Consider the following 20,219-nt stretch of genomic DNA (forward strand, 5'->3'; position numbering starts at 1 on the left):
ATATGAAACACTGGTTTTCAATCTAATGAAGATCCCTGAGAGACAAAAAAACAAAGTGAGCCCTATGATTACTTCAGCTTACTGCCTTCAGGGAGTTTCCTGGCCACTGTGCAAGGAAGGGAACCCAAGTGGAGTCCAATAGACTCTCTTAGTTGAAAAGACCGAGCTGAAAGTCTGGGAAAACCAAGGTATTGAGAGGTCACAAGGCACAATGTCAAAAAGAAGAGAGCTGAACAGAAGGAAGACTACGACCATCTGCAGAGGGTTCCCCTTGAAATATCAGCCAAGTAACGATAAGTACATGCACGTGATGAAACTACCCAAGGCTAGGTTAAGACCCATTGAAAGGATTAGATGTAACGATGCCCACCACTCACCCAGGGCCAGAAATAGTGCTAATTTCCACTGCGCAGACCAAAAAAACCTCATAATTCACGAGTCAGTAAGTAGAGTACACTAAAGAGTCTTCCCTCTGTAGTAGGGAATAATTAGCCTAATATTGAGCACTGTTTTTTTCTCATTTAACTAATTTTAAAAGCAAGATCCAGAGAACCAAAATGTTTTCTTGCAACTTAACTATGTCCAGAAAAAGCTTAAGAATATTTATAGGATGCCAAAGTATCTAGCAACCAAAAAAGTAATATTTGCAATATCTAGCATCTGATCTAAAATTACCAGGCATGTGATGTAACAGAAAAATGTGACACATAATGAGTAAAAAAACTATCAATCAAAACTGACCAAGAACACACACAAATGTTGTAATTGGCAGCCAAGGACATCAAAAGAGTTATTATAAGTATTGGATATGTTTAAAAAGTTACATAGAGATAGAGAGGATGCAAAGACTCAATTTTAATGTCCTGAGATAAAAAATAAAATATCTAATATGAAAACCACAGTGTCTTGCATTTATAGCATATTAGACATTATCAAAAAAAGATTAGTGAATTTAAATACATAGCAATAGAAATAATCCAAAGTGAAACATCAAGAGAGAGACAAAAAACAAACAAACAAACAAACAAAAAACCAAAAAACCTCAGAGCACCAAGATCTGTAGAACAACTTCAGGAAGCCAAGAGGCCTAACATGTATGAATAAAGTGTCCAAATGGGGCAGAAAAATATTTAAAGAAATAATGGTCAAAACCTTTCCAAATTTGAAAGAAAACTGTATACTCAGTCCCAAGTAGCTCAACAAACCCTAAGCAGCAAAACATACAGAAAATTATACCATGTCATATCATCATCAAACTGTACAAAAGAAAAGACAAAATCTTATAATCATTTGGGGAAGGGGAGACAAATTATGCACAGAGGAACAAAAATGAGGACAACACAGCAGATTTCTCACAGAAAACAAGGCAAACACAAAGAAAATGGAACAATAAATTTAAAGTTTTAGAAAATGACAAAATAATAAGATCATCTCAATAGATGTAGAAAAATAATGTGAACTCTAATATCTATTTCTGATTAGAATTCTCAGCATATTCAGAATAGAAGATGTCTTTTACTGGGTAAATGGCATCTGCAGTATAGCTACACCTAGTACCACAATCAAGCAAGGAATATTTTCCACTAAAGACTGGGAACAATGTCAGGATGTCTGCTCTTATCACTATCATTTGATATCATGCTGGAAATCTCAGCCCGTGCTAGGAAGCAATCAAAATTCTATCGGGTGTTCTCTGTTTGTTGCTTTTGAAATAAAAGGATAAACTGATTCTAAAATTAATATGAAAATAATTGAAAGGTCCTAAAATAGAAAAATAACTTTAAAAGAAAAAGAAAATTGGAGCACTAACAATACCTTATTTCAGGACTTATTTTAAAGCTATAGTAATCAAGACTTTGTGGTGTTGGAATACAGATAAGTAAATCAATAGAACAGACTGAAGAGTCCAGAAATATAGCCATACGTATATGAAGAGCTAAATTTTATCAAAGGTTCAAAAGCAATTTAATAGAGAAAGAATAGCGTTTTCAAAAGATGGCACAGAAACAATTGTATATTTATAACCAAAAAAAAATTGAACTAGGGTCTCTACTGCACTAAAAAATGACCTTCAAATGTATTAAACACCTAAATGTAAAACCTAAAACTATAAAACTTATATAAATACAAAATACAAAAACAATACAAGATGCACAATACATGTGAACAATTAAAGAAGTTACATGGATAGCACATATGTACATAAGATGTTAAAAATTTTTAGTCTTTTGAGAAATACAAAATAAAACCACTATAAGACACCACTACACACCAATTAGAATGGCTAATATTTAGAAAACTGGACTTATCAAGTATTGGAAGGATGTGTTTGACCTGAAACTCCTATATATTTGTGGTAGAAATCTAAAATGGTACAACCACTTGGGAAAAGTATCTTAAATATTAACATTCTCCTAAGATATGATTGAACTATTCCACTCCTAGGAATTCATTCAAGAGAAACAAAAATATATATCTATGCAAATATTTATACACAAACGATCCTAACAGCTTTGTTTTTAATAAACAAAAATGGAAAACAAATCAAAATGTCCATCAAGAGGTGAAAGCATAAACAAACAGTGATATATTAATACAATGGAATGCTACCCTGCAATAAAAAGAAATGAACTGTTTATATACTCTACAACTTGGATAGATCTCAAAATAATTATGCTGAGTAAACGGAACCACACAAAAGAAGAGTACCTACCATATGACTCTATTTATATTAAATTGTAGAGATTGCACAATGAAAAGTATTATTTAGCATCAGAAAGCAGATCAGTGATTGCCTTGGCATGAGGGAAGTCAGGAAGAGGCATGTTTAAATGATTTGCAAAGGGAGGAGGAAGGAAAAAGAATTGCCTTTAAACCCACTTAGGTAGGGCTTTCTATTTTGACAAAATAATAATTGGAAGTCATTCTTTTTTTTTTTTTTTTTTTGGTTTTGTTTCTCCATGAAGGAGTGGTAGAAAGAAAAGCACCCTTGAAAAAAAAATGATTTCTTGCTGTTCAGTGCAAGATATAGAGGTTTAAAAATAAATAGCCTCACGGAAAATAAGAGGTTGTGAAAGTTATCACCAACCATCTCATGGGTATAGTATAGCGTAGGTGTGGTTTTACCTCAAGTGATGGGCTGCGTGATGCCCAGAGTCTTTCTACTGTCTTTAGTCACAAATCTTCAGATGTCAAGATATTGCTGAATCAAGCCTGTAAATTCCTAGCTATGTTGGATCATCTCAAGTCATAGACCATGATGCAAAGTCACCCCAACTGTTCCGCTTTTTAAAAAAGTGTTTGGAATAGTCTTTTTATTCACTTACTTCCAACGATGAAGAATAAATAATAAAAATTATTTTGAGAGTATTAAGTGATTTTAGTATTTTGGTCACTCTTTTTGTAAATTCGGCATAAGAGATAATTAAAATATGAGATACTTATTGCTTGTATGCTTTGCATACCTGTCGAATTTATTCTCAAATATTTTAATATTTGCAATAGTTTCACATTATATACTCACAAATAAAACTTCTCATCCCATACTGGGTTCAAGTTTCCAAAAATGGTTTTAGTCCTTCTTTTATTCTTTCCAACTTGAACTGTAACATATGGGTCACTAGACCCAGTTTTGTCTTTTGCCTGTAAGCCTTGTGCAGAAACCACTGAAATAAACCAAAATGAACATTTTAATATAAAGATTCCCTCAGAATCAAAAAATAAAATAAATATTAAAAAAATAAAATAACAAAAAATAAAGGAAATGTTTTCTATCATTTGGTTCCCTGCGTTGGCAGATGCATCCCCATTGCTTTTTGCTCATGACCAACAGAAATTTAAACAAACATCTCATGAAAGAATAAATACACTGAACATTAATATTTTGCCTCTAATGAACAGTAGCTATATACATACACATGCATGTACATATTAGCTATATACTCATATACACATTACTGTAAACATGTATAGAGAAATGAGGATATACATACAATATACAAAAAGTTACCAAACATAATTCAAAAGTCTGTGATCCAAACTGATTTATTTATTTATGAGTTTGCTGTCAATATCGACCAGTTCTACCTGGTGAAATAAGTATCTTTATTTTACCTTGTAAATACAAAATTAGTCACTTAAGAGACCTGGTAAATGTTAACATGCTACATAGTCACTTGCTGTTAACATTATAAACACCTTCACAGGTTCGAATTACTAGGCATCACTAAACTCAAATTGCCTGACTCAAGGATCAAATGAATGAGAGATATTAAATCAGGGTAAGAAAAATTATATCTTTTTTCTCATTTTAAAAAACTGACTGAAAGGATTCTTGGCTACTCTTGTAATTTATCAGTGGCGAGCAGCAACAAAGCTAATCTCTTGTAAACTGCAGGGCATTGGTGAGTATACTGAAAAACAGAAATATTTTTCCTATGAAAGGGCTTTTGATTAGAACAAGACACAGACTGAAATTACTTCAATTATCTAGTATATATTTTAGAAATTTGAAGTACCAACTGGACTTGTCAATATGGACAAGATTGAAAAGAGTTCTATTTATTTTACCTATAGTTATTATTAGCAGTGATTTCTAAGACACAAAGCAATCTCAGTGTAGAATAAAAGTTCTAAAGATGACGTATTTTTACCTGTAATGGTTATTTTTGCTGACCACTTAGATGTCCCATCCAGGACACTCTGTTTGGCTGCCTTTGTGTACTGCACAAAATCTTCTTTAGAAATGTGAAACATTTCCTGAATTACTTCAAACACCTCCGGTCTGTTTTTCTCCCTGATCTTCATTCTTTCTTTCATTGCTGTGATAATGGTCTGAGTCTTGTCTTCAGCACCATGCTTAGAACTCTTTTCTGCTGCTCCTATAGTGGAAAAATAAATGTTGATATGAATGTACATGCAGTTACCATTCGATGGCCTAAATAAGGAGAAAAAGAAGGAGGAATATGAGAATGAATGAAGAGTCAGGGTGGCTTTTTTGGAAAATATCAAGAGAATAAGCCACTATGCCATGATTCAGAACAACCAGCACTCCTTTATGTCAAGTAAATTGACCTCCATGATTCCCAGTTTTCACACTTAGTATTACTGGACTAAATCAGGGGTTGTGCGAAACTTCGGCATGAATTTTCAAAAAAAAAAAAATTTAAAAACAACAAAAAGAATGCAAACAATCAAATGTATTGCATACCACACACATTTATTCAATGGGTATCTACTAGGGCTTGAATGTGTCTACCAAATTTTGTGTCTTGGAAACTTAATCCCCAAATTCATATGTTGGTGGAATTTGGAGGTGGGGGCTTTAGGAGGTAATTAGGATTAAATAAGGTAATCAGGGTGGGTCCCCCATGATGGGACTGGTGGCTTTATAAGAAGAGGAAGAGAGACCTGAGCTGGCATACTCTTGCCGACTGGCCATGTGATATCCTCCACCATGTTACGATGCAGCAGGAAGGCCCTCACCAGATGCCAGTGCCACACTCCTGGACCTTCCCGGCTTTAGAACCATGAGCTAAATAAACTTATTTTCTTTGTAAATTACTCAGTCTCTGGTATTCCGTCATAGCAACAGAAAACAAATGAAGATAGTGTCCAAAACAAAATTGAGAAATAGATTAGATATAAGTGGTAAATATAACTTGCAAATCAGTAATTTAAATACTTGTGTTTATCCAATGTGCCTAATTATTTTGTTGATGGAATTTATCATCATTAAATGTTTTATTTTTTTTCTTGTAAAATAAATACCACTACTTTTTATTAATATTGAAATATAAGGTAAGCTTTTACTTGGAATGAAAGTGATTCCATTGTTTAAAATACATGTGGAAATCATTATGCCAGATGACCAGCGTTGTTCCTGATAGACTAGACACTTGAACTTTCTTTCTGTCATACTCTATTGTTTTGAAAAGGCTGAATTATCACTTTCCACTCAAAACTCTTTGATTTCTAGCACATTATTTTTTGTGGTTGGTCTTAACTTTCTGGGCATTTTTGTTTGTCATACATATCCTTTGTCAGTGAAGGATTTCCAAAATTACATTCATTGGTCTGTCTACTTCAGCTACCAGTTAGATATTCTCATTGCTCTATGTGGCCTCTGGGGTGGACCAATATTGCACAAGCTGACCGTGGACCATGATTCCAATTCTCACAATTCCTTAGTGAGTCTGAGTGAGAAAGCAAAAGTCCCTGTAACACTGTCTGCAGGAACTGTCACTGCTGAAATCAAACTTTTTTTTTGCCACAGAAGAAAGTGAGATGTAGTGAAAAGAATCAAAATACTTTTATTCACAGATAGTAATTTTTCCAGTTTTTATCTACATGACTATATGTATTGCCCAACTTGTATTGTAATTTTTTCTAAAATATATTTCTGAAAAAGACATACTAATATCTCATAAAATGTTTGGAGATTAAGTGGGATAATTTATCTGCACAGATCCCACCGTAAAAGATAACCTCAATAATATTCTTTGAATCTAATTCTATGAATTAGATTTAAGTATAGAAACCCAATTTAAGTATAGAAACTAAGACAAAAAAAAAAAGTTGAACTATTAACTTTCCTTATGATACATTTATATACAATTTGACAGCAGTAATTTAGTATAAGTATTTATTTATTTGAAAGCATAACATTTGTTTTCTAAAATGAAAAAAAATATATTAATCAGAGTATGAAAAGAAAAAGCTAAAAGAGATAAATATCTAATGGTAGAGAGAACAGATGACCTGTCTTTATTTATTTTATTTTATTTATTTAGTCTTTGAGGACTTAACCACATTTTATAAAAGAAATGCAAAAGGAGAATGAATTACATTTAGGGTAATTTAAAAGGACATTGTAAATTCTCTACTCATCTGTTAAAACATGCCCTAGAATAGCTACACATTTGTAAATTGTGCACCCTTAAGCAATTAAGCATGTTTGTAATCTATCAGTAATGGCTGAACTACACAGTGCATCATTTTTACACAGTAAAAATAGCTTAGGGTGAACTAAACAGTTGCGGCTACCCAATAGGCATATTTTACTTCAAGTATTAAAATATTCAGTAATTGTAAAGGACAATGGTGACTGAAAGATGTTACCTGCAAGATTCAAAGTGCCCTTCAAGTTTGATTTGTGATAGTTTCATGCTAAGGATGTTCAAAGGATTAAAAGTGTTATAAAAATGTTGACTCTCCAAATTTCTAAATAGCTATTACTGTTGTGGCTTTTAGTGCCCCCAAAGGCTCTATTAAAGAGAACTAAGGTCCTGTAAAGAATATGCTGAATTATTTTTCGAAATTCAGGAAGAGCCCAACAAACTACTACCACCCTTACAATAAATGCTCTTTCAAGCTGTAGCTACCGAATTAAGAGCTAGAATATCAAGAGATTTTTCTTCTGAAAGAATCAAATCTCTGTCCTTAATGACTGTCCCTTGAATCCTTTTAAAAAATAATTAGGAAAGCTTGACAATTAACTTTGAAATCTTTCACCTTTGCTCCTGTTGTTGGAGTACACATCTATTCTAAAAGTTATAGAGAACAAACAGACTCTTAAACTGAAATCACCAATTTGGGGAAAACAGATTAACAAGTTTATGCCTTTATTATATATCTAGAAAAGATATGTAGCCTTTAAAAATTTTTTCTTTTACATTTTTGATCTGAATTAATTCAATTTAGATTTGTTTAGATCAGAGATACACAAATTCATAATTAAATTTTGTCACTGATCTATGAGTACTTTCCATTGCCCTATTGCTTATTAAACCACATTGTCTCATCTTATTTCTATAATCAAACTATTTCTTAACAGTTGCCATTTGTCATGAATTTCCAGTAACTTGGGATTATTCTTTTTCTTCAGACTTACTCTGCTTATCTCAAAGTATCAGAGATCATTTTAAATTTGCATTTATAAGAGTCTTCCTTCAAAGCGTATGGTAGAAGATCTAGTAGCTCCATTGAAATACATTATTACGCCAACCAGAGGTGAACAATCAATGAGATCAAAAGAGGTAATGTACAGTGAAAGCACTTCGTAAAGTAGAATACATTATCCAAGTGGGATGCATCATTGTTACTTTTAAAAACACTTAACAGACAGATCAGACAACACAATTACAGACAAAAACTGTAAGGGAATTCAACCTTAGACAGAAGCAAACGTATTCTAGACAGGGCAAACTGGTTCCCTTCTATGTTATTTAATGGGACAATCAATTAACCAGAACCCCTCATTTTTCTTGAATTTTTCTTTATTACCCCAAACATCTAAATTCCATATGAAATTCACAATTTCACCACCTTTATATGGCAATTTACAAGTTTAGTGTTTCTTTCAAAGAATTATCTATCTGTCTGTCTATCTATCTATCTGTCATCTACCCATCTATTACAACTTCAAGATTCTCCTTTGTTCTCAGTTCCTTCTCTTTCCTATTTTTTGCAGCAGCTGCTCCAAAACATTTAGACTCACTTCAAGTCCCGTACCTCACCCCCATCACCCTCCATTCTCAGCATATGATCTTATCTCCTTCTTAACAGAAAAGAGGTCTTTTAAACTCAATGGTCACATTTTCTCTCCTCTCCTACAGAAAACAAAACAAAACAAAAACCAAACGTGATTTACAGCATTAGCAGATTCCTATGATGTAAATACTCCTAACGTGGCTGATTCCAAGCAACTGCCTCACAAAATTTGTTGATGTTTAACAATCACCAGTGACACAGCTATTGCACATGTCTATTCTCATGGTAGACTGTAAGGCCAATCTCTTTAAACATGTATTCCAAGTATCTAGCATACTGCTTGCAAGAGAGCATATACTCAATAAATAGAGAAGGCAAAATATTTCTTGGGGAAATGTAAGATAAAATGATTACCATAGTCATATACTTAATTTGGGTCTAGGTTCAATTTAATGTGTTAAAAATTTCTTGCAGAGTCTGACCCTAAAGTCATGATCCCGGAAGAAGCAAGAGTAAACTCAATGTAAACTGATAAACGTGCTGTGGAAGAAATCTTATGAGGACACAAAATACACCTGGATTTTGGCTTCAGATTTGAAATTCTCAGAAAACAAAGGCTGTGTGCCCATGATTAGAAAGCATAATTTGGCTGACCTATATACCACATACTTTTTATAGTCAGCATAAACAAGGGTATAACTCCAAGTATGAATGGAAGGAATACATCAAGAAAATTACTTTTAAATAAGACAAAAATTCACAGTAGTTAATGATGCTTTGGGTATAGAAAAAGGACAATCTTGAGTGTGAATTCTGATCTGCCACTTACTAACTAGTATGGTTTGAATGCTTGAGTACCCCTAAAATTTCTATATTGAAACCTAATTGCCAATGTGATAATATTAAGAGGTGGAGTCTTTGGGAAGTGGTTAGGTCATGAGTGAAGCCTCAAAAATGGGATTAGCGCCCTTATAAAGTAGGCCCAAGGGAACTCATCAATGCCTTCTATCACATGAGAACACAGCAAGAAGAAAGCAGCCTGCAACCCAGAAGAGAGTCTGCGTCAGAACCTGACCGTGGTGGCACCCTGATCTTGGGCTTCCCCCTGCCAGAACTATGAAAAATAAATGTCTGTTGTGTACAAACCACCCAATTTATGGTAATTTGTATAGCAGCCCAAATAGACTAAGATGCTATTTGGTCATAGGCTATCTACTTTATCTCTCTAAGCCTTATTTACCTCATCTCAGAAACAAAAGGGAGTAATTGCAGTGTCTCCCTTAACAGAGCAGTGTGAAGATTAAAAGAGATAATGCACATAGCTTTAATCATAACAGTGAACAAATGTAGGATCTCAGAACATGAAAAAGGTGAAGATGCAGGCATATATTAAAGAATTTCATATTAGCAAGTAATTTAGTGCTTTGAGCTTCATAAGCACTGACAAGCAACTCCATGAAAACTCTCCACAGTGTGATGTCCAGTGTTTGCCATGTGCTAAATGCTTTCTAACTATTTGCCAGATGGGGGTCATTGAAATGCTTAAAGACAAAAGAAACTGAAGTTCAAAAACCTGGAAAAAATTATCTGTCTCTCCATCTATCTATCTATTTATTTATTGATGTTCATAAACCCTTACCTGTATTTGAGGTTGATGGACCCAGAGAATTAGATGGTTCACACCCATGGAAAGCATATAGAGGGCCTGAACCTGAAGTTTTAACATTTATTTCTCTCTCTCGGAACCTCTAGAATAATAAATGGGTCTTTATTGTTTTTCTTTTTTTTTTCCACATGAAATCATGTGGGTGGGCATGTAGTTGACATTTCCTACCCTTTCCCTTTAGTTTCTTTATATCCAAGATAACCTCAGCCCTCCTCCTTTAACATGCTTCAGTCTTTCCAAGGAACAGATCTGTAGCTTCCCCAGTCAGCTGCCTCCTTTCTCTTATAAAATCAGAGCCCCACATTCCATATTTCTTGCAAACAACAAAGAATTGGTGTTTAACAGGAGGGTAATTGGAGGAGCACAGATCTAACATAGCATCATCTCCCACTCCTGCAGGTGGCTATGTCGCTGACAGTGGGACAATGTGGGCAGGTAGCCACCCATCTAAGGAAACAACACCTTCTATAAAGTGACTTCATTGTCAGTGACCCTGGCACTAAAACCAAACAAAGAACCCCCAAATCTTTCCTACCCCTCTGCCTTTCCCACTATATTCGACCATGCAAACTTTTAGAACAAGTTTAGAAACATTTGGATATTAAAATACTACAAAATCAGAAATGTACTCTTTTAATTTTATGTTAAAGCTACTATACCTCATTAGCATTTTCTAGAGATTTCCCAATCATCGAAGAGTCAAAAACTATCTATATGGTTTAGGAGAAAAATGAATTATATTAAAAAATATGCTCAACTTTTAGCATATTTTTACTAAGCAAGAAAAAAAAAGCAGCAGCAAGGGAGAGATGGTAGAAGGAAAGATATTTTTGTTTTGATTACATTTAGTTACATAGATTGTTTCATGACTTTTTCAAAAAATAAACAAAAGAAAATATAATATACACAATTTTAAACACAAGATTTCTTTTAAAAAAATTTCTTATTATTTATTATTAGCATATTCATCCTTATAAATCATGATATTTCCTTTACCTGACCTATCACTACCCAAATCCCTCTCTAACTTCCCCCATCTCTAGTATCTTTAGGTTTGTTCACTCCTTCTGAAAGTTCAATGTATTAAATAGCCACTAGCATCTGGGAACTTGGCTGACACTAGTAGCTCACAGTGTTGTTCAAAGCTGCGTGGTGCTCACAGTTGGGTCACGTTGCTCTCCTGTCACACACAGGCAGTCTCAAAGAGCACCATCCTCAGACATGGTAAATCTGTGACAGTACTGAAGTGAGACAAACAAGGCCACTTCATTATTTGTCAAAGCACAGACAAAAACAAGATCACTGTGCAAAACACAAAATACCAAACATTCCCTCTCCTGACTAATAAGTACATTGATATTCATTGCATATATTATACAGAATACTTCTATGGCATTATGTAAGGATACTCGTCTGCTTGGGTAGAAGCCAACCCCAGCAATGGAAGATGCCCCATTATTAGGGCCAATGAACTGACTTTTGTATTAAGGTAACTTAACTATTAATTTTACTTTTACCCAAATTAATTTATCAGATCATTTCCCTTTTGGTGCTATTGAAAGTCAGTTCAATATTATGTTTGAGATGGGGAAGCATTGAAGGTATATTGGTGAGTTGGCTATAGATGGCAGGGTTTGAGGAGACATCATGATGGGGTACTCTGGGAAGCCAGCATCTGGACAGCACAGAATGTCTGCAAGCCAAGGTATCATAAGAGAATGTGAAAAAGCACTGAAAATAAAATTTAATAACTTTCCATTTTTTCCCTAGGACCAACTTTGCATATTCATTTAAAAGTTTGGAAAAAACACTAGACTGGGAGTTCGGAGATTGGGGTTCTAACCCTGCCTATGCTATTCACTTGATTTTTTTTTCTGATAAGACACTAAATTTTTAAAACAGCAGATGGGGTTTTCCAATCTACTAATATCAAAACTCATGCAGTAGTGTATACTTGCTTGGAAAAATGACCTTTAAACCATTACAGCCTATTTTTTATAGTAGTTCTCATGCCTTCATTCATTGCTTAACCAGTATTTATTAAGCATCTCCTGCACTTAAATGTATGTTAAGTTCTGGAGAAATAAAGAGTATGATGGTCTCTGTCCTGTAGCAGTGGATAAACAGAATTCTATTTCTAAGCTTCCTGAGTACTCATTACATAAACATATTTTGTATATTTGCTGTTGAAAGAGTAGAATGTCAAAAGTTTCCAAGATATGTGTTCATATTTGTTCATCTGGGTTATGTTTTAGAAAATAAGATTGAGTCCAAGGAGAATATTGCTTACTTTCTTTCTAGCTCTGAAAGCCCAGGATAAACTCCCAATATATACAAATACCTGACTGTCTTAAAATATGCTTACAAAATGTGGTAACAAACAACAAAGAAAAGAGAATCAATACCTAACTTGCAAATAAAAATATGCTAGCCAGATTTTATTCTTGTTATGAATTTGCGATGGCTTATATTAGGACACATAAATTTAACAGAATGTAGTGGGAAACAAACTGAAATAATACATTTCACAAGATGTGACTTTGCTAAATCTTTGGTGAAATACTTTCTGGACTTATGCAGGTACATAAAATTTTCCATTAGGAATTAAAATTAGGCAGAATGCTTATTTAGTGAGACTCTGGGATTCTTTCTTTGAAGATGTGTAAAGAAGTACAGCCCAACTGGGTTAGATACCATGATTATTTGCATAGTTTTCAAATGTCTGTAGTTGTCTCTTTTCTACTTTGAAAGATAATCAAGGAAAATATTTTACATATGCTCTCTCTTTTACATTTGTGTCACTCTGCGTACAACCCTTATTCCAGCCAACACCCCCACCCCCCTCTTTTTTTTTTTTTGCTTTTTCCTAGTTCAAAACTGCTACCATAGTGCTATGGCAAATTCCTTACAGGTTACATTAATAGCATTCAGTGTCACAACTTGCTCCCCCTTTTTCTATAATTCAATTTTTACATTGCCAAGTGCTTTTTCCAAAAAAGAATAAAATGTCTTTTTAAATGACAGGACATTAATAAGCTAATTAAAGAAAAAGCAGGTGGACTCTGGCTGCTGTCACTGACTTGGAAGTGAAGGGGTAAGATAAATCAGTTCTCTTTTCTCAAGGGTTGTTCTCCCTAATTCCATTTGGTCTCCTCTGTTCCTATCTACCACTCTATGGCTGTCAGCCTTAGGCCAGAAAGGAAGTAAAATTTAGAACCACCACCAAGTAAAATTAGGTAGAGAGGAACTGGGATGAGGCTGTTTGCGAACTAACTGGACATTTCCAGGCATCTTGGAACTGCAAGAAGCACTGGAGCAGTGAGTGGGATTTTACAGTCCCCTGGTCTAATTCCCCTTGAATGCAAGTGTGCAAATCACAAACCCAAGACTTCAAGGGAATGAAATACCAAACTCAAATCAGCTTGAAGTAACTTTACATACTCTCTTTTCTGCATGGGTCACTGGTCAGACCACATGTAAAGAATTTCTTTTCTTTGTGTATGTGTGTGCGTGTGCATGTATGTTTATTGACTGCAATGATTTAAGAAAAGGCTTAGTGAAATAATGAGGGCTTAGAAACCCAAAGAAAACTAGATAATTATTTTCAAGTATTTGAAAAACTGTCATATATAATGGAAGTCAATTTATTCAATATTTTCTCCAAAGGTAAGATATGGTGTAATGTATAGAAGTTACTAGGAGGCAGACCTTGATTTTCGTTTTAATTTATGAGCTAGAATTTTCTAATAATGAGTTAAGCTGCCTACCAAGGTATTGAATTTTCCCTGGAAGTGTTCAAAGAGATTAGATGACCATTTTAAAAAGGAAATCATAGAATTTTCTTACATTTACAGGAGGCTGAATTAGCTATATCTTCCAACTCTGATTCCTCTTAATTTCTTCTTAATTTTCAGTGTTGGCACACATAAAGTTATCTTACACATGGTGTCACCATTACAAATTTCTTACTTAAAAAAATAAATAAAAGAAATTTCTTAAGGAAATGTCCCTGATTTTGTAGGGAGAATTCCAAATTTTATTGATTGTTATTGTGGAAAGTTGAAGTTAAATGCATATATTTGTAGAACCTCTTTCTGATCAATGTGAGTGTGTTGATTTTACAGAAAAATTAAGAAGGGATTATTAAAGAAAATACTCCCTTCTTGGGGTACACATACTCTCATTGTTCTGCACTATTTTAGATTCTTCCAATTTACATGTGTAGTTGAATGAATAATCTCAGTGAAAATTTCGGATTGTGTAATTTATTTAACCAACATCAAATGATACTCATACATGCTACTTTAAGAAGTAGAAACAGATTATAGAAATATTTCTAAAATTTAATGAATGGCTGGCTCTCCTCTCTGAAAGACTGAAAAAGGAATGACCCTAGTTTTTAGGTATAATCTGCGTTATTTTTTTCCTCTAAGGAATTCAAGCTTTTAGATGGCGATATTTTTTTTTCTGTTTTCTCAGACATCACTGCCCTAATATGCTTATTTCTTAAGATACCTCTTTATAATTCTTTTTTACAAAAGTGGGCTGAAATTTAATTGAATTATGAGATTTTGCAAATAAATTGGATGAGTAATATTGAGTCAGTCCCTTTCTTATAAGCAATCTTTCTTAAATATATTTTTGCATTTTTCAAAGAAACATTTTTATTTATTTTTTTGCTAAAAAAAAAACATTTATCATTAACACAGCCTCAATCTGATCTGATTGCATAGGGAAAAATACTAACCAGGTAGAGAAAACTGTAGAATGTGTGACTGTGACTACAACAAACCAGCTGTGCCAGCATTTCTAATTTTATCTTTATTTTGACACATCCTTCTGTCCCACCTCAATTTCAGGCAATCTGTATACCTTACATTGGCTGCATTTATATAAACAATAAATATAGGGGACAACATTTAGATATAAAAAAGAACATTATTTACAAATGAAAGTCCATGTTTAAGTAGATTTCTTTGGCAATTTTTTTTTGGGGGGGTGACACTACCAATTAAATACAGCAGTGAAACATCAATTATATGCATTTTAGAGTGTGATGTTTTGGCATTTCTGAACCTAAAGTATCAGACAAAGTATGGAAAATTTAGGAAACTTGTCATAAAAATCAAAGTGGCATGTACCCATTTAGAAGTGTGAAAGGATGGAGTGGCTATTAATATTCATCGAGTGGCTGCTATATGCTAGACTCTTAGCAGAGACAATTTCATTCAGCCTTCCCAATAACCATCTCAGGTAAATTTTACTATCCTTATTCATCCAGTGGAGGAAAATGAAGCCCCAAGAAATTAAAAATTTGCCTAAGATCACATATCTGGTAAGTTACAATTGTCTTTGACATTCAAACCCAAGATCCCTTATTTCCAAGGCCTATGTGGGAGCTGTAGAAGGACATGGATCCTATCAGACAGGCTCCAAATAAGCTTGGTAATTCCTGTTGCTATAATTGCAGGGTCGTGTCTTGACCCCTGTTTGGAGAACATGACTTTACATATTCCCACTTGCCTCATGGGACTTTTATGAGATACATGTGAGAAAATAGATTGGAAGTCACTTTGAAGTTTTATACTTGACGAGAGTGCAGTTTCACTCCAGATACTCTCAGGATTCTAACGCTGTAGAAATGCATCATCAACTATAGGACTTGCTGGGCAGTATGGCTGTATCTCTGTGAAAGTGGCAGGATAGGGGCAGGTAGGATTTGTTGAAGACCAGCAAGGGCTGAAGAGATCTAAGCTGAAAATGTATGGGACAAGGCAGGGTCTGCATACCACTTCTTCAGCCTAACCAAGTACTCACTCTGCAAACAGTCAGCGTTTAGGAGGTCCTGACACTTTTCGTGGCACTTCACTCCGCACTCCAGACACCTCATGCCTTGCCGGGCAATGCCCCACAGGAGCCCTTCACATTCGTAACAGTAGGTGGGCGTCGTAGCCGTCCAGACCTCAAAATTGTGTGGGGTGGTGGAGGACATGGGGTAGATCAATGCCTGCAAGGTCTTCCTGAAGACATGCATTTTCTGTGAAGACGAGAGAAGTTACCAACGCAAGCCAAGTCAGCAGATTTGGAGAATTTTAACACAAAGCATTTTGTCATTTTCCCCTGAAAATGCTATTCTGAGAGAGCCCCTTGATTATTGATTTAAGCGATGACAGTAAGCACAATAACTCTGCTCATTTGTTCTTCTCTCAGGGTTCTAGGGCCCAATTCAGTTATCTGAATGCAAAGAACTCTCTAATCTTCCAGATTGGACTGGGTTCCACGGTCACATAGCTTCTTTCACAGCAACATACGGTTCTAATTACTTGATAATGTCCCTGTCCCTGCTATACTGTAAACTCTGCAATGGCAAGGATAATGAACACCTGCTCTCTGTTGCATTAATCCTCACAGTCTAATCTAGTTCCTGGCTTGAGATTGGTATTTGGGAAATATTTATTCAAAGAACGAATTTATGTTATTATCCTTAGTCCTAGTTGGTTCCTGGTAAAATTGTGAAGTATATGGAAAGTATTCTCAATGCTGACCCTAACCCTCTGAAAACATCCCCACCCAGACCTCTCTTCCCTGACTCTGTTTCTCTCTCTGACACTTCACCCCTTCACAGTTCCAAAGGATGTTGCTTCTATGATTTGTTCTGCAGGAAACTGCTTTCAGCACCTATCATTTAGGGAGGATCGCATCAACTAATTCATAAGGAAGCACTAGTAGCAGATATGGGTTAAATGTGCCACTCTCCCACAGTGATTTACATTTTCAAGGGAAATAATTTTTAATGGTAAATGGAAGCACTTTCTGATGACAAGCCACTGGTGGGGTGGAAAAATCCACCGAGTGAGAAGCCAAGAGACCTGATCTCTCTAGTATAGGTTTGATCACATGATATTTAAAAGGGCTTCTTTAGGCAAGAATCATGTTGTATCTTTCTCTTCTTAGTGCCTAAACAGTGCCTATCATTGTCCCCGGCACACAGTAGGGGTATACAATACTGTTTTTTTGGTTTTGTGTTTTGCAAAATGAATAAATGTTCTACCACTTATGAGTTCTGTAATCTACAAAGAGATGTAAAGTCTCCATGACTCACTTTCCTCCTCTACCCTGCCCATCTCGTGGTATTATTTTAAAGATCAAATTATATAATGGTAACAAAAGTACTCTATAGACTTCAAAAGACTAAATAAGTAGTAAGTATTAGTATTAATGGTGGATTTTCAAACAAACAAACAAACACCCAAAAAATAAACATGGGTCTATACAAAAGAGAATTGATTGGCAAGTCCTTCTCTATGCTTCCCATATCCCGGTATGTAAGTGGCTTTCCTAAGAGATAGGCCAGCACTCTCTGAGGTTGCATTTACAAAAAATTTTACACAATTACCCGATGCATAGTGAATAGATATTTACATAAATCCTGTAGGAGACTAGCTGTCAAGTAATGCAAGAAGAAAAGCATTTATATCATCCTTAAATTTCATTTCAGAAAATCTTCTTACAGTGTTGAAATACCCAACTCTCCATTATTTTTCAATTCCATAGTACAGTGACACCATATTTGCCTTCATTAGCACATTCCCCTCACTACATGTTTTCCCAGAATATGTTTTGTAATGGTACTGGGAGGTCCCCTACCAGGAAGTTAAGCTTTGCTAAACATTTTTCTAACTTTGAATGGTGAGATCCATCTTTGCTACTACATGGGGGTCTGGTCAGTCCAAAGCTCTTTATACTTCAAGTGAACCTACAGAGAAGTGGTATGGTCAAATATGGGAATTAATCAAGTAGGCGATCCCAGTGTTAGGATTTATACAGATAGAAAACTAGATCCATCACTTTTCAATAAAGATAGCCTGAGCCAAGTAAATCTCCTGGCTTCAATTCATAATGAGGATGTCTTGCAGTAAAGTGTTGAGAGTTCTTTGAGAATCAGGAGCATGTATTATTCATCTTCACCTCCCCTTTATTGACAAGCGGAGTGGGTATCTTCGATATTATTAAAGTGAATTGAATTATCCTTGGTCTAACAGATTTTCCATCAGCTGTCCACAGATAGAGTATCCTGTTCTATCTGGGCTGAGGGGTAGGGATTGTGTGTGTGTGGGTGGGTGGGTGTGTTTAATATAGCATTTGTTGTTTATCTGAAAAACTAAGGAGGGAATTGAGCTTATTTGTAATTGCATCAGGCAATCTGTTTTTGGTCTTAGTGGGGATGGAAATAATTAGTTTAATTCAATGGAATATCAGGTGGGAATAGAAGAATCTGATACTGAACACAAGAAAAGTAAGAAAAACCTATGAATTTAGAAAGCAGAGCTGGGGAAAAGGTTGTTTTTCAACATAAACTTATCCACATATTTCAAGCTTAAGCAAACAATAAATGTATTTTATCTAATCTCCTATGTCCACTTTCTTTTTATTGAATTGAAATGATATATAGTCTGTCCTATAAACCTGTAAGCTATAGTAGGAGTAATAAATATAAGTAACACTTGCTAAAAAATTAAATATTCTGGAGCAAAATGAATAAAAGACATTTCTGAATAGACAGCTGAGAAAGTTTCATTGAAAGGTTTGTTTTGATTTTATTAAAGAGCCATGATCCATTTCATGCAAAGGAAGAATGAAACTAATTTAAAAAAATAAGAAACATAGAAAATTTACTAGACAGCAGATTAAAAATCAATTAAATGGTACATTAAAATAAATCCCAACATTTAAAAGCTATAGGTACTGGGGGATAACATCACATAACTCATTAGAGGGAATACATCCCCAGGGAAATGATAATATTAGTCTTTTTGATTCTTGACTTTTGGGATAGGGGAATATGTTTATCAAAGCTGAAAATTACTGCAAAATAAATGGCATATGAAAACATTCTTTATTCCAGCAAAGTATGAGATGGAATGATGATTAGCTTAGAAACAGAAGAAATTAATAGCTGGGGAAGGCATGTAAAAATACATCTCATAAGATGGAATTCTTACGTCTTAGGGGAATATGACTTCTTGGAGGAAAAAAGGTGCTTTCTTAGCAGCAAAATTACACCTGCTCAAACAAGATTATAAGGACAGAGAGTACAGGATTTTTGCGGAATGAAGCAAAAAAGACAGAGCGAGAAGCACTGGATAAATGCATGACATGAGAAAACAAGGGGACCATAGCAAAGGAAAGTCTGTAGCTCTGTAGCTCACCATTAGAAACTGAATTAAGGGGAAGAGAGATTTTTTTTTTTTTTTAATTTTAGCATGTAGAGCAGGCAGATAGACAATTAGCTACCAATAATAGGGTCCTAGATGAAGGGGAAGGATTGAACTGGGTATGCTATCAATAGAGGGTTTCTGGAAAACTACTTGGAACCAGATATATGGAGGGGGTTGTCCCAAGAAAAAGCACAGCCCTAATTACTGGGATTAGGATCCAAAGACAGAGGTATTCGACAATGTGGTTGACTTGCTACTAATGTATTTTACATGTTCCTAAACTTTCAGGTCTTCTACCACAAACATATTATTTTCTAAAATACATGTGTTCTAATTATAATTAACTGCATGCTCATTGAAAAAAGGATTTATAAAACAGAAAGCAGAAAGGCACCAAAATAAAAAATAAATTATTCAATTTAATTTTACAAAATTAGGCATAGTTTGATGCATGTCCTTCCAGTAATTGTTTCTATGTACAGACTTTTGAAATTAGGGGGGAAAAAAACATTATTTTTACATTGTTTATGTGAGTCCAACAAAGAAGTCAATTTTTAGTGTGTGTAGACACTGTTTTAAGCTGTAGAAATGACAGCAATAAATGCTTTCATTTTCTGATAAACCTTTATAGCAAAGTAGAACCTGTAGACTACAAAGGGGAAGATGTTTATATCCTAGATAAGTATTTTGTTAAAAAGTTCTGCTCAAAGAAACCAATTTAAAGTGAGTTGCAACTAATATATCATGTTTTGAACAATTAGGACACTGGAAGGAAATAAATTGCCTTTTCAATTTGTAACTATCTAAGAAAACTAAAATAGGTCTAAGAAATAAAGCGATCAGGC

At 34.6% G+C, this 20,219-nt stretch overlaps 1 protein-coding gene across 2 annotated transcripts in view; it reads right to left on the reverse strand.

Moving 5' to 3' along the window:
* The window catches only part of UNC13C (unc-13 homolog C), a 568,114-nt gene that overhangs the window by 356,520 nt on the left and 191,375 nt on the right, over nt 1-20,219 (reverse strand). For both annotated transcript variants that reach the window (XM_063089570.1, XM_063089569.1), the window contains 3 exons: nt 15,974-16,193; nt 4,653-4,880; nt 3,524-3,665 (listed from right to left, as the gene is read on the reverse strand). In XM_063089570.1, the coding sequence (XP_062945640.1) occupies nt 3,524-3,665; nt 4,653-4,880; nt 15,974-16,193 (590 nt within the window). The remainder of the gene's footprint in view (nt 1-3,523; nt 3,666-4,652; nt 4,881-15,973; nt 16,194-20,219) is intronic.

Source organism: Cynocephalus volans, chromosome 3 (genome assembly GCF_027409185.1).
Source record: "Cynocephalus volans isolate mCynVol1 chromosome 3, mCynVol1.pri, whole genome shotgun sequence".
Classification (NCBI taxonomy): Eukaryota; Metazoa; Chordata; class Mammalia; order Dermoptera; family Cynocephalidae; genus Cynocephalus; species Cynocephalus volans.